Below are 16,333 nucleotides of genomic sequence, written 5' to 3' on the forward strand. Positions count from 1 at the left end.
ATGTTTGGAGGCACTTGATATATACGTACCGCAACTAATACTTCTTTTGTTTTTTTATTCATTACATTTAAAATATGCAACTTTGAATTCCAAATCTTATCTTTCATTTCGTGAATTGATATCTGTTGATATATTTAAAGTCCTGGCGAATAAAAATACAAAGATTATTTAAATAAAATCATTAGTAGCAACAGAAATAAAGCAATATCTTCAATAGTTAAAAAAATCTGTATCGACCTTAAGAAATAATTGCTGGCATTCCTCAATGTTTTCTACATTGCGCACATAAAATCCAGAAACAAGGCGACTCGAACAAAGAGAGCGCCGGGAGGTGAAAGAGAGGTTATACACGGAGAGTGGTAGGTATAGGTACTATAGGTAGTGTAGTTTAAGTGCTTGAAGGCTACTTCCATCTCGTCTACGGCCTCATCTTTTTTTCCATCAAAAGAAGTCTACGAATGACTCCGCACTTGCGTGCAGGTCACGCGTGCTAACTTTTATCCAGCGAGTCAACGACGCGCTCGTTGCAAAGGTATTTATCGATTATATCTATCTCTTTTTTTTTGTATTATTTGCCAAAACGCTTCAATTGCCCGAATCAGAGTGCACGTGCACTCAGGAGTGAGGTTATGTTTATTTCTCTCCAGGCCGGACACACTTTCTCTCCATTTTATGGAATTCTAAAATTTTCGATTTTTGTGAGAGAAATATGACTCAATCGTTAAAAATACTAACCTTATAATGATTAATTTTTTATGTTAATTCTAAATATAAAAGACAAGTTAGTCATCGATTTATTCTATATATTCGTGGAATATTTTCGGTTCTACGCAGTCGGTAACGCTTTTATTTTTTTATGAATGACACCGCCGAACACGGCGTTTTTATTATACAAGCAACACGTGATTTCTTCCTCGCATGATCGATAAACGCGTGAGTGAATGAAAGTATTCTAATGATGCTGCTCGTTTCTTTCTTACCTCGAACTTCGTTGTAAACGCAACTACGTCGACTTGTACTCAGCAACGCTGCCGAGAATTACGTAATACATACAGAACGTACACGGTATTTTGTTTGAGGCTCTGTTAGTAACTTGAATGTATTAAATGTTATTCGTTTTATGAACATTGTGTATTTTTGGTTGATTGAACTTTCTGAAATGAAGTGACGTTACTAAGAAATAGCAACTGAAAAGAAATCTTTTTTAATTAATTTTTAACGTGTCACGTACGAAAAATAAATTAGCTACTGCATAAATACTATAGAATGACTTTTGAAGAAGCCAATTTCGATGATATTTAATTTTTTAAGGTCCTTTTTTATACAGTACAATAGAATAGATTATGAAATATTGCATTATTAATAATGTTTTAATCCTCATCAAGCAAACAATTAGGTCTATACGATGTGCATGTCCCTCAGAAACACGATCATCGATGTTATTGCATGTACATCGAACGAACAAAAGAGAACAAAAATAAAACTTGATTCTCAATACGAATATGTTCAAATTCACGATTTCAACTCGCGTAACGGACCGAGGTGAAATCGCATTGTCACGGACGTTGATATGGAAGTGAAAAAGAAATGCTTACTATCCATTTTTTCATGTTTTCACGGTACTCCATGATGCATACGTCTACGTAATAATTGTGGTCGTGGATGGGTGATTTAGTTATACGCACTTTGCTGTCCGACTTTTTCACGTGCATCATATATTTACAAGACTCTTTGTTGATTGATTGTTTCTTCGATGAAAACGTACATATAAGTGTCGATGCAAAGGGTTTCACTTTCCGTGAATGCTGAGAATTTTCGTTTTATAAGAATAAAGAAAAAATCAAGCGTTATCGTAACAGCAATCAAGTTAGGTCAAAACAGAAGTACGTTGGTGAATTATGATAATGAATGATTTACCATAATTATAAGCTTGCAATTTGTACATTGATATAACTTATCTGATAACGCAACTCATATATGACAGCGTCATTTGCACATGGCAATTTCACATTTCAATGTGAATGTGCACGTCCAATCTATTTTTGTTTTTTAATGTATGTACACCTTTCGCGACATCACCAATATTACTTTTGTCGAAATGTTTACAGAAAAAAAAGAATTGGGAATTGGTTTCATCAACGCACTAAAAAGACGTACCCGGTAGCGTGTGAAATCGGCTGCACGATCAAGAGCTTCGTATTTGCCATTATAATGAACACGCCAGCCGAACAAATCTACGCCGTAGTTGAAGTTTGACTGTGATTTTGTTGTTTCTTTATTATCTGTCGCCCCCCCCCCTTCCCTTCGTCGCTCACTCTCACTCTTTCTTTCACACGCATTCAAATTCAATTGACACTGACCGGTTAACTAAGTCTGATGAAAACTCGAGATACCGGTATTTGAATGTTTTTTTTTACTTACGAAAGCGCTGCTTGAATAAATGTTAATGCATGGCGCGATTATAATTTGCTTTGTTTATTGGGCTAAAAGTGGATCGCTATGTAGTTGTGTGTGTTTTATATGTGTTGAAACGAGGAAATTTTTTCGCATTTGTAAATGACGCGCGTGTCGTTTACTTTAGATACTTTGTTGGGATAAAATTTTCTGGATAAAAGTTCTTCTGTTGTTGAAAGTTTATTTTGTAAATGCTAATTTTTATTATAATCAAATAACAAAAGAACGCGCCAAGAAAGAACTTTTATTTCAGTTAAAATTTACAATTCAACTAAAACTGTTGCCCACTCGGCAAAGAAAGAGAAAAAAAACACGGCATCTCAGCAAACGAAATTACAGTGTAAGCTCGGCGCATGGCCGCAGCACACACAGCAGACGGTGCAGAGAAATCGCAACGGCTCAACTGAACGCGGTCGTGTTCCGCTTGGCCCAATAATCGCAGTTCACTAAAAGACCCGTGCGTTTAATTTTAAAGCCGCACGCCGAGCCATCTTCTATTTCGCAGCCTCCTTTGTTTTTAAGTGGTCGTCAATTTCCGTTGCCCGATAAATATGTAGATTTTTTTGCCAGAACCAGAGCGTCCTCTTTCGACAGCTTGATTCTCATTGATTATACTTTTTGATGAATCTGTGTTAGTGGATTTTAAGAACAATACTTTTTTTTTCTAATGAATTGATATTCACGCTTCGGCATAGTGGTATATACTTTTATTTGCGTGGTTTCGATATACGATCATAATGATGATCAAATGTAGTTTTTATATCAATATGAATGCCCTGAAAGCAATGGTTTCCCTTGTATTTTTGCAGTATTTCAGCGTATTTTTGTAAATGAAAGCTTTACTTGAAAAAATTTCGAAAGTTTTCGATGTGCAATAATTAAAAAAAAGAATAAAAATTAGCATCACCAAGGAAACTCGCAAAACGCAAAGCCACATTCTGTAAACGCCTAGGATGCGTCGCACGATAATTGAACTTTAAAAAAAACTAATCATCGCGATAAGAAAAGAAACGCTGCATACGTACAGCAGAGATACAGGAGAGGAAGTGCACGCGAGCGATGTCCTTCCATGACGCGACGCTCGCGCATCGCGACGAATTTAATCTCATTTGAGAGCCATTAACGTTAACGTGCTTCTTGCAGCTCTCATTGTGCGCCAATCTTTTGTTTGTCTCGCGTAGCAAGTTTTCTATGTGCTTGCGAAATCGAATGGAATTTGATAAACGGCGAAACTTTTTTTCTACCATAAGACATCGATTATCAATTATTATAAATCAATTATAAGAAATTGTTATTTTTTTGCCTTTGTGAGGTATAATTTTATATATATATATATATATATTTTGTGTGTGTGTGTGTGTGTGTGTGTGTGTGTGTGTGTGTGTGTGTGTGTGTGTGTGTGTGTGTGTAATCAGCCGTAATTCTATGTTGGCCTTCCAATTTTTCATGCAGCGATCGGTGGTGGAGGCACTAAGGAACGTTGTATACCCAGTTAAAATATTCATGCACACTCCTAATTGACACACTAAGAAAAGCTCTGCTTCGTAAAGCTTTTTCAAACAGAACATTTTTTTTAATTGACAAGCGAAATATCTTGATTCAAGACATAATCAATTGGTTTTTCTAAAAAAATGCTTTCCTAAAAGAACATTCGTAAACGTAATGCGTTTACAGCTGCAGACCCGAGGGTAGAGATTCAATCATAACAATCAATGATCGCTTCGGCAAATAGATATTTAACTAACTTTTTCGATAAATGAAAGAAGACGAAAAAGCGAAAAATTCAATGAGAAAGACCATTGGCATCGGCAGCAACGCGCTGCACAGGTGAGCGAGCGCGTAAATTGCCGCGCAGGCGCCATGCCGTCCGGTAACGCAGTAGCGCGAGCAGCAGCAGCTCTGCTTTTAATTTTCAAAGCGAGTGTCAGTCGGCGCAAGTTGGCAGTCACGAGCCAAACGCTCCTGCTCAGCCGCGGAGTCCGTATATGCGTGTGTTCGTGCGCGATGACGACTTTTTTCAACCTGGCAGTAACAGATCAATGAAGGAAAACTGCCTACGATAATTGACTTGTGTGCCGCGTGGTTATAATCGTGCGTTGGTAAATTGTTGCTTGCATGCTGTTCAGTTCGGTGCTATTGAGCGCGTACACGTGTATCGTTTCGTCAGCCAATTGCATCAGTTTTTCGGCTGTTGCGAAAAAAAAAACAAATTCTATTGTGCATCATAAGATGACGATTTAAAACAACAAAACAAAAAGGTCTATCAATCAAATGTCAGTCAAAATAAAAAAAAAGCACTATGCGGAACTTTCTATTCTCAGCGTCGCCGGCAAACCGTGAAATGACTGTCCCTTCCCGCGTGTATGTGCCGTGCATTATCCCAGCGTAACCGCGAGTAAAAATGCATCCGTTCGACGGTGGAAATTTTTCGTACACGTGTTTTCCCGTGCGTGATTAATATTCGTGCGTGTTGGTAATTTCGGCAATCGATGCCGACGAAACGATCGTCTCTCTCTTTTTATTTGATCAGCTGACTTTATAATTCTGGAAATAGAAAAATAACCGGTGATTAATCATTCGCTCCGCTTGATATGCTCGAACGAGGTTTAGTAGTTTTACAACTAGAGCGTGAAAGTCTTTAATGTGCCTCGCGATTTTCGTTTCAACCGATCGATATTCGAATCACCGGGGAGATCTGGCTTTGCTTTTTTCTTATCGGTCAGCGCACGTATAATAATCGCAAAGCGCTGAAAAAATTGTTTTTTGTTAAAGGCAGGGGATCAGGAAATATGTTGTTGTGTGTCTTGAATAATTGCGATGCCGCGGAGTGCGAGTGAAGTGCAGATATTATAAAGGAACTCGTAGGCCTTTTTTATATACACACGGCAGTTCGACGATACGCACGATGGACGGACTTGTCGAGCTGTTCCTATTCTGTGGAGTCATATATTACTTCCTCAGTTTTAGGTATGATTATACGTTTTTTTTCTTTTCTTTTTCGTTCGATTTTTAATTTTCTTCGATCGATATGGGAATATTATTTTTATTTTTCCGTTTTTGCTCTTTTACGTAGGACAGGTAGGTTGAAACTGCTATATTACGTAAACTCAATGTTCGATTTTGTTCAATTTACCGTTCATCTTTTCGTTACTTATGGTGTTTTCAAATTATATCATTGAAATTGTGTATTATACAGAAGAATATGTGTCGTCTCTAAATTAACATCAGTCGTAATGTCTATTTTTACTAAAATTTTTATACAAATAATTTCGTGAAAATTTCGCTAAAATATTTTACAATAAATCGTTTACGTGAGAAACGGCATATGTTCAGAATTTTTTTCCATATAGAATATTGCATAGTAGCTAAAGAAACGATAGCCGCAAAGACTAACGTCACTGTCAGTAATCTTCCGCTTTCTTTGTATTCACAAAAAAATTACGTACGAAGAGTTTTATTAAACTCTATTTATTAAAATAATAATTATAAAACTTGCCTTGGGCTCTAAACGCTGTGCGCAGAAAGGAGACTACTTCGCAGTTTGTTAGTTCCAGCATTGAAAAAGTTCATTTTTAAGTGAAAATTAGCGAACGACCAATATTTTTCCTATCGCAAATTACTCTTATCACATTGTCCTATACCAATCCGATAACCCTACATTTTCTTTGTTTCCTCGATTCAATTTATTGTTGTTCATTGCGATAATCGTTCTGCGCTATAAACATTGTGTAACAGCAAAATGCATCTCGAATGATCCTCTGTAGCGATAGGTCGATCACGCCAGAGAGAGAGAGAGAGAGAGAGAGAGAGAGAGAGAGAGAGAGAGAGAGAGAGAGAGAGAGAGAGAGAGAGAGAGAGAGAGAGAGAGAGAGAGAGAGAGAGAGAGAGAGAGAGATTGACCCTGAGAAAGCAGCCTCGGGAAAGTGTCCGCAATTATTTATTTTTTTTTTTTTTCGACTGGCGACCAACGAGTTTGTTTCCTTCTTGTGGTTGCTCCCTTTCTAGGTACACGCGCGACTTATTAAGAAATTAAGCGCAAATCGGGTAATGGAATGTCGTTTTCTGAATAATGCTGATCGTATATTGTTAAAACAGTTTGCGCACATAGAGGTCGAAGTTTTCTCGGCTTCTGCCCGGATTATTTGAATAACACCACGAGCAGAGCGAATCGCCTGCTGGGGATTTGAGCTTTCGCTAATGGAATTCTTTATTTTTTATCGACCATCAGATAAAAAAGAATCGTCGATTCCTATTTTTGATGTGATAAAAATAATCTTGAGAAAATCCATTGTTTGTCGCGAAGATGCTTGATACTTGTTTGTTTATGCAACTTTGAGATGACGATCGATCTCTCATCAATCTGTCTTCATGAATAACAAAGGAATGGATCAATTTCTTAACTTTTTCAACTAATTATTTTTGTTATCGTGAAATGTAGATCCTTATCCGCTTAAACCATTTAAATACATATTTAGATTAATCAGAATAACCGATGGACGAGCGTTCCAAAAGATTATTGAAGATCTATATTAAACTTATATATCTATTACAAAGTGAATCGTGAATCGAATCACAATAGGCTTGTCGTTATTAGGTTAACGATCAAAATATGACCGACGACTGGAAATTCGTATAGATTTACTGAATTTAAAATAGATAGTCAAAATGTATTTTTAATAAAATAGCTTCTCCCATTGATCTATACTAACAACAACAAATCGGTCTTGTACGGTACGAAATTATAAATCTAGAAAAATTAAATATTACAATAAAATCTGCTAGAAGCTAAGGTTTCACCTAGATATCAATTTGCTTTGCTGAAGATAAAAATTTACAAATCGAAAAAAATAATAAAAAGATCGATCCAAAATGAAATTACGGATGCATATTACATCAACGTCGATCGATCGAAGAAAATGCTCATATATATAAGTCGCGTAATCCGACACATGCACAAATGAAAATATGCAATAGACCGGTCGAGTATGCGGTACAACAGTCATACGACGCCACAATTTGAGATTATTTCTTTTTCAAATCTGAGCGTGAGATTGTTGCTTATTGCAAACTCTTTATGACATTGTGTTATGTAAAGGTTTATGATTGGAATGCTAATACCGATAAGGCAAGTTAAGCTTGACGAAGATGTATATTTTTGTATTGGTTTTTATTATTTATAACAATAATAAAATGGAGACGCTCAAGTTAATATAATTCGTGAATTATCCTATACACGAAAACTTAAAATTTTCTAATCAAAAATATTCTGAATAAGTTCATTTAGTTTTTGTAATTGGAAGCGTTTGAAAACAAATTTATTATTATTCATTTTATGGACATTACACCTTCGGTATATTGACTTGTCTCATAAATAAAACAACGAAATTTGTTGTGAAAATAGATGCTGATATCATCGCGATGCAAATGTGACACTTAAAACTCGTATACAACTATATCAACAATTCTCAACATGTCGGCGTTGCTCGCATAGTCCTTCGATTTTTTAATGAGCTGATCGTCTTCATTGGAAGTTTGGGTATAACGTGCTATTCTTGACTGTCGCCGTGTCGTAATAATTTAATATATGAGATCGATGTTTTTTTAGTATATCATTCTACGTACCACTTATAAAAATAGTATCACGAATCGCAAAAAAGATGTAAAAAACACATGATTGTTCTAGAAATGATGAAAAAAGAAAATTTTTCCTTGAAAAATGAAAACAAATGGACTTGTTATTACGAAAATTGTTGATTATCGCCGACAATGCAGTATAAGGTTGACGATGATAGTCATAAGGTCGTAAAAATGTAACGGGTAATAACTTGTAATATTCACATTAGTGTGTCAAATGTGGGCACAACTGATGCAAGAATATAAGTGATAATACCAAAATGCGTTAAAGTTCTTATAAGGATCACAAACAACAGGGTCATTCGTCAGATGCGTAGACGCCTCACCGCACACTGTGCCCCCTCCCCTCTCCCGCATTATTATTTGATTTGACGCTCTCGTACGTGGTACCCATTACTAGTAACCAACACGGAGTGAAACCGACGAAATTTTCTATAAGGCTCAGGTCAAGGCTCAAGCAAGGAATGAGAATAGGTAGCCTACACGGTCGCTCATTATTAAGCCAGACTTAGCTCCGTCGAAAGCACCGTAATGAGCTCGACATCGATACCTTCATTACATTAGATTCGATTACATATAATGTGCACATACAAATTCTAGTAGCGCGAGTGCGCTCCCCTCGATCGAATACTTGGATAGCTCGATTGTAAAATACAATGTGTTGCGCTGTCGTACATTTAGTTTCGTTTGCTTGTGTTAAACAAAAAGTAAAGCGATCCGCGTTATCAATAGTGATTACAATTTATTAGAATTGCAATATGTTACAATTTCAATTTGTTAAAATGCATAGAGACAATGTCTCAAGGTTGGTTTTTAATGAAAATGAAAGAATATTCTTTAAATTGATGGATCTAGAACTTTGCACGTATACTCTTTGTAAAGTAACAAATATTTTGAGTCCTTGTTCATTTTTTCAATCTCATACTAAAATAGTACTAAAATAGTTTCGTTCGAGGATTTACATTTTTAAAAAAAGCAAAGCCTCATCAAATTTACTTAAAATATTTTACCAAAACCTATCTCAATTTGAAATAAGCAATGGAATATGAATGTCATTTAAAACATAAGTAAATAATAATAATTTTTAACATTTTATGATATATTCTAGTTTGAGATGAATTGTATAGTTAAAATCATAGGTAAATTTTGCTTCTTCGAATGAAATGAGCCCTTAAACGATTGTTTTGGGGATTTTCATACGCGTATAGAATAACTGTTATTCGAAAAAAGCAAATCAAACTTATATGTTCGTGATTTAGTAGAAAATTATAGCAATAGGATCCGTGATATATTAAACCCATACACATTGAACTTGAAATCTATGTTTGAAGACACGTTAAGCAGAAAATTGAAAAATTTAGATAAAAATCGATCTTAATTAATATTTAATATGGCAGATTTATTAATTAATGGACGACAAATCCAAACAATCATCCGTGATTAAACTCTTCAATACATCTTTCCGAGCCTCAAAATGAGCACAGCTAAATAGTGACGACGACAGCGACAAAGTGCAACAGCTGAATGAGAAATCTGGCTTAACAAACGCAGATATATATAGTACGTGACATTTTCGCAGTGGTAGCATTTGCCAATAAAAAACGTCTACACCAATGTGAGAATCACGCGAGAGAGTAGCTGACAAACGGTGACTCTCCTTGGCAGCTCTACATATGTACTTGTGATGCAGCTTAGATGCTCGTTATCTATGGGAAGTTTGTTACAACTCAAGGTAGAAAAATCGCTGAGTCGAGAGAGTATATACATCGTACGAACAAAACAATAGTTGACAGTAGGTCATAATTTGGTGAAACTTATATATTGTTTTTTATCTTATCGCGGCAGTATTCTCGTGGATGAAATAATATATACATATGCTGGGTACAAAGTCTACTCAAAGTAGTATATTAACGTTAGATCAAGCCGAGAAAAAGATTAATACGTTTATCGATAGAGTTCATATCACTCTAAAACAAAACAATCGAGAGAAGCGTGCACGAATCTCTTTAACTAATTTTCCTTTCATTCGATCACGCGAACTGCCTTACCATGAGCAAACACAAGTTATTTTACGTACTCGCAAATTCAAAGACAAAGTATATACATACTTGATTGATAATTGTGTAAAACTACTAACGAATCTTTATACTTTGCACGGTTTCAGGATCACCGACATGGTGGACGTAATGCAAAATCGCGTGCAAGATGTATTCGCAGGTTGGGATTCCAAGACAGATCGTGTGATAGCCGATGAGAATGCACCGAAAGTCTCGACAAATGGTAAGCTTAGGTAGCGTACTTTTTAAACGTATTCCCAAAAAAAGACTAAAAAAAAGTAATTATTCACAGAGCTGAAACGAGCAGGACTGTCAATTCAGAAACGAGCAGCTAGGAATAAGGAACAAGCACGAGCAGTGCGTAATAATTCGCTGTTTCGTATCAAGGAGACAGAAATCACAGTGGCAGATCCTACGAGGAATATGTCTTTTCTGTATTATTGTTGCAGTAGCTGTACACCTGCGTCAAGGGTAAGCGGAGTTTGCTTCTTCGTTTTCTTGACGATTGTGATTATCTGAAAATCTATCTTGAAAACTTTGAAGGAATTTCAAGTAAAAAAACAAATGATTATTACTATATTATTCGAAAATTCGACGAACTCGTTACCGAAAGCTTTCGCAAGCTCGATCACCAAATTTCTATATTATCATCAGCCGGTCAAAGGTAACGATCCACGGCTACCTATTTTTTGAAATCATCACCGCAGCCTCCATCCCGCTGCCGATCTATACGTATATGTATCTTTATACAAATGTCTGCGTGTTTGCTCTAAAAATACAAAATACACGCAAGACAGTTTCTCTCTTCGCTTCTCTTTCTCAGTTTGGCTACGAACGGTATCATGAAAAAAATCGCGCGATCGCGTGAGACACTCGACGATTATTTTTAGTAACGCACGCTTAGTTATCGATTGCATAATTAGTGCGTATTTTTCTACCTCGTTTGTCGCTTTGACGCTTCGTCAAAAATGCTTGTGACTCTGCTTCTTTGATTTTGCATAATTTTGAGACATGCTGAAGCTTTGATTGCAAGCAGCTTTAAAGTGATGTTCTTGACGTTTGAAAAATCAAAGATTATATGTGACTTTTATTGGTGGTTTGGAACATAGGAAGTTTGGTTACGAAGATTTAGTATTTGTCGTTGATTAAAAAAATAGGTCATAAAATTTGTTAATTTACATCTCAATAGACGGAAGCTTAATTTACTGCGCTTCATTAAAAAACAAACTCTGAATACATTCACTATGAACAAACGAACATTCGACGCGCAGTTTCTCCAAATTAAAACACTTCACTGTTAACATACATAAATTTAAATATATGTATATTAATGAGAATTCAACTGCAAAATGCTGCCAACTGAAAAATATAACATTCTCTCTGTGTTCATACCTTCGATAACGCTTTTTCAATTATGATATTAACAACGTGTGAATTGTGTAATGTACGATTCACGCATAAGATAAGATAACGTTCGAGATATAACGTCGCATAATACCATCAAAATGCAATTTTAGTTGAAGCAAGATGCATCGTTCTATTATTTTCCTAATAAATCGAAATCATCCGAAAGTCTTCGTCGATTTTCATCTATGATTTTAATGAAATGTGGTGTAAATTCGAGTTGAATAAAAATGTACGACGAATCTCCAGACCTTTTGCCGAGTTTTAAAAGATGGTTGAGAGTCGTTGTTATTACGAGCTATTTAGATAGGCCAAATGTGAGTGTTTCAAATTCGCAGAAAGAAAAGAAAGATAGAACTATAGTTTTTTCAAAGAGATGTGATTGTAGCTGGATATCATTTTTATTATAGGACTCTTTAGTAAGTACAACATCAAAGCAACATCACTCAAACATCACAAATCTTCTCATAGTGCCGCCAAAATTGAATCTTCTGTCCAAAATCTTCTCACACACGTCTCATGTGCTGACGTTTAAGAAGTACGATTATCCAAAGGTCACTCAAACTGTAAGTAAATTGTGTACTCATTTTCAGATCACCCTTTTTCTTTTTAAATACGTAGTTAGAAAGATTTACTTTTGTTTTGTTCAATGTAAATATTCAATTATTTTAATTTCTGTAAAATAGACATCAATTAAAAATATTACAATGCTTGAAAAATTAACATAGTTCGTGAAATAACAATAACAATATATTGAAAAATTATCGCATGAGTATAGTAAAAATCTAACTAAAAGGAATTATTTAATTAAAATACTTTATTCGATTCGTCAGGTCCTAGATGACGAGAGGTTAAAAAGTGCAATTGCGCAAACAGCCCGAGAGACAAGTAGGCACGAGGGTATCTCGGAAGATGAAGCTCTGCGTAAATGTGAAGCTCGAGCAAAATCCATCCTTGAACGAATGCAAAGTAAATTAAGCGATGCTTTGTTGAGGTTTACCGCGTGGACACTGTACAAGCTGTTGCCTTGTTTCATCACTTCGGCAGCTGTTCAAAGCCGACATCTCGACGTACTACAGAAAGCCAATGAATCGGGACTTCCACTTATATTCATGCCGTTGCATAGAAGTCATTTGGACTATATTATGATTAGTTTCCTGTCATTGATGAACAATATCAGATGTCCACTTGTTGCTGCTGGGGATAATCTAAGGATCCCGTTATTCGGGTGAGTAAGGGTTACTTAGAGGAACTTACTATTTGTTTGATTTGCTTTTTACAACAGCGTTGAATTGTTTTTTAATATTTTTTAACACACTCTGACAATTTTTTAATACATTTGTTTGAAGAATTATTTTTATTAAAATACTAAAATGAAAATAGTAATAAAATTATCAGTTTTCGAAATAATCGATGTAAATTAAACTGCTTTATTAATAATTGTTCATTTTCCGAAATAATTTTCATGTATTTTGGATGGTGAATCATCTCTCAAGAATAACAACTGAACTATCTTGTTTTATAAATTCAAGCAAAATTAATCGTTTAACAGTTGGCTGATGAGTGGTTTAGGCGCCTTTTTTATAAAGCGTCGTATGGATCCAGTTGCCGGTCGCCGTGATTTGCTGTACCGAGCAACTCTGCACACATATATAATGGAGTGTTTACGGGCTGGCCACAACTTGGAATTCTTCGTAGAAGGTGGTCGTACACGCACTGGCAAACCTTGCATGCCCAAAGGTGGAATTCTCAGTGTAGTTATTGACGCTTATATGGATGGTACGATTGAAGATGCTCTTCTCGTTCCGGTCTCAATGAATTACGAAAAGTTGGTCGATGGAAATTTTGTGAGGGAACAACTTGGTCAGCCTAAGAAAATGGAGACTTTTGGATCGACCGTAAGAGCTATATGGTCAACACTTAAGGGCAATTATGGTATTGTCAAGATTGACATCTGCCAACCTTTTTCCTTGAAGGTAAAATTAGTTTCAACTGAAAACTTGAATTTGAATTTTGTTGTAATAAATTTTAGAACTTTTTATTTCTTATAATTTTAGGAAATGCTTAAATTCTTCATTGCACAACAAAATAAATTAACCGTTCCTAGTCCCGGAGATAGGACATTGAAAGTTACAATGTCGACGTCGTCGCTGTACGGAACTGACGTTGTCGTAGAAGAACACCGAGAGTTAGTCGATAAAATTGCTCGTCATGTAGTTTATGGTAAAGTTACTTTATTTATGTTTATTGTATATTCGATTGAATGAAAATAATTATAAAATTTTTTTATTACAGATTGTTCGAGATCAACACCGATTATGTCGACTAATATCGTAGCTTTCTTACTACTTAACAAATTTAGAGACGGATGTACTTTAGAGCAATTAGTTGAAGCATTCGATACGATGAGGAAAGAATTAGAGTGGACCAATCGAGATGTCGCATTTTGTGGAGAAGCTGTTGATATTATTAATCACGCAGTAAGTTTTTATGGTTACTAAAACTAAAATAGTTAAATAATAATCACTAAAATGATGACTAATTTTTTTTTCAGCTTGACATTCTTGGACCAGGTTTGGTCAAGCAACAACGTCAAGAGATCACAGACGCAGTAGATGGTTACTTGGTGAAATCACAAATGATAACAGCGATCAGGCCAGTATCAATTCTACCAAACGTGATCGAGTTATCGTACTACAGTAACACATTGCTCGTACACTATATAATGGACAGTGTCGTAGTGACAGCATTGTATGCTGCACTCAAATCTCAAACGGAAGATCCAAAAGTATCAGAAAATCATGACCTCACTATCTCGCACAGTACCCTTGTAGAAAATGCACTCGCTATTTGTGATATACTCAAGTATGAGTTCATATTCTGCAGGCCCTGCCAGGAGCTTGATCAAATTGTTGCTCAAGCTATCGAGAATCTTGGTACTTTCGGAATCATTTACAGAAACGAAGTAAATTTCATGAAATCATTTATTTTGACTTTTATATTGTAAATAACTTTCATTTATAATAATGCATTTCAATAGTCGGGTCTTCTGGAAGAAGAAATTTGGAGCAAAAAATATGCAGCGCATTTCGATGATAGCTCTGACGAAGAGTACGCTAACGAGCACACCACGAGGAAACTAGAATACAAAGTAAATATAACTTATTATTTTTAAGAAAATTTCGACAGACAATTAATGATTACGTTCTAAAATGAATTGCAGCTTAGTTTATTAAATGAACACACGCAGCGTATGGAATTTCTTCATACGATCCTCCGACCACTTATCGACACCTACACTTACAGTGCTTTCTGCCTGAGGAAATTGGTCGGTCGATCTCTGTCCGAAAGAGATTTAATACAAGAAATACTTAGTGAAATAAAAATACACATAGATCAGGGAATCGTTAATTATGGTAAGATCAATGAGGGAACATTTTTAACATGGTAATGTGAAACGTTGATCTGACGTATTTTTTTTTATTTTATAGGAGAAAGTTTATGTGTAGATCCTATCAAGAATTCATTAAAATTGTTCGAAAAGAAAAATATCCTTGAATGTCATCCACAAGAAAATATAAAGATTTATTACTTAAAAGAAGAGTACGATGATGATATAGCTGCTAACGAAGTTTATGAAACTATAGCAGCATACAAATGGACGAGAAATATTGATTAAAGAAGATCATACAATTCTCTTCAAACTTTTGTTGGTTCCTAAATGTTTCACATTAGACGAACGAGAGATACACAATATTTATTTTGTTACGTCGGTCGAAAGATTATTGTATAAATAATAATTAGATTTTAAGTACAAAGCGAAGAAATGTATTATTAGTGTTCAATAGCGCACCACAATGAAAAACTATTTTTGTTTGACAACGGTTGTTAAGAGAACAGAAATGCAAAGACAATATAGATTCTATTTTTATGTAAATAGATGATTTAGGTTGAATTGTGAGCTCAGTTATTTTTTTTGTTATAAAAGTATAATTTTTAATTTTGTTCAGTTACACTTTAATGGAAGAAATATCCAAGGAAAAGACAAATGAAGTAGAATTAATTTAATGATTGGCTTATTTATAAGAGGTCTTCATTTTTGAAAATAATTTGAAATAAAGTTTTTTTGCCATGAATAGAAATTTTAGTCAATCTACATTTTTTTTCTTTCGATCGATTCACTTTTTTATCTGCATTTGTACAAAGAAGAAAATCATAATAAAAATTTAGTTTTTATGAGAAATGTAATTATATATCTATCAACCAATTTTTATGTATATTGATATTATTTATAAGATATTTTGTTTAATTCGTTTTCATAAGCGCATGAAGCGAATAAAAAAATTCAATTTCTCAGTAATTACTAAGTAGAGGAACGTACTTTTGTAAAATCCAACGATTTTTTAGCAAAAAAAATATTGAATATTTATATTTTAAATAATCACAAAATAACAATGTTTTAAGTATAAATTTAATCAATACAAAAAAGGCGAAATTTGACAAGTAGAAAACTGTTTCTGATTCAAAACTTTTATGAAAAGTTTTTACCTCCAACAAATCAGTATATAATTTCTAATTTCTGAAAATCAACATTGAATTCTCTGTCACGGAGTAATGAAGCAACGTGGAAACCGAAGCTTACCGAAGCCATTTGAAAATCGTTTTTGAGAAAGCAAACCAAAATTGGATACCAAGAACAACTGTATTTCTTGTCACGGCAGAAACAATGAAAAGTATGTTGTTTCGACAATTAACGAGCCCTATGCAATGAGGTTTCATGGAGA

At 34.9% G+C, this 16,333-nt stretch overlaps 1 protein-coding gene across 4 annotated transcripts; it reads left to right on the forward strand.

Moving 5' to 3' along the window:
• The first annotated feature begins 203 nt into the window (after positions 1-203).
• On the forward strand, positions 204-15,810 carry LOC131665660 (glycerol-3-phosphate acyltransferase 1, mitochondrial). Of its 4 annotated transcripts, XM_058937706.1 has the most exons (13): positions 4,390-5,421; positions 10,253-10,368; positions 10,438-10,616; positions 11,960-12,115; positions 12,383-12,518; positions 12,597-12,777; positions 13,102-13,525; positions 13,607-13,772; positions 13,845-14,029; positions 14,104-14,514; positions 14,590-14,700; positions 14,773-14,965; positions 15,041-15,810. In XM_058937706.1, the coding sequence occupies exons 1-13, from the start codon at positions 5,360-5,362 to the stop codon at positions 15,226-15,228; spliced, it is 2,508 nt and encodes an 835-aa protein (XP_058793689.1). In that variant the 5' UTR covers positions 4,390-5,359; the 3' UTR covers positions 15,229-15,810. The 4 variants fall into 4 exon arrangements, with proteins under 4 accessions (XP_058793688.1, XP_058793689.1, XP_058793687.1 ...); XM_058937705.1 differs by lacking the exon at positions 4,390-5,421 and adding an exon at positions 204-532 and having other exon boundaries at positions 12,383-12,777; positions 15,041-15,809; XM_058937704.1 differs by having other exon boundaries at positions 12,383-12,777; positions 15,041-15,809.
• Positions 15,811-16,333: the final 523 nt, after the last annotated feature.

The sequence above is a fragment of the Phymastichus coffea genome, unplaced genomic scaffold, assembly GCF_024137745.1.
Source record: "Phymastichus coffea isolate CEN01 unplaced genomic scaffold, Cenicafe_Pcof_1.1 PCOF00053, whole genome shotgun sequence".
In the NCBI taxonomy this organism is placed as follows: Eukaryota; Metazoa; Arthropoda; class Insecta; order Hymenoptera; family Eulophidae; genus Phymastichus; species Phymastichus coffea.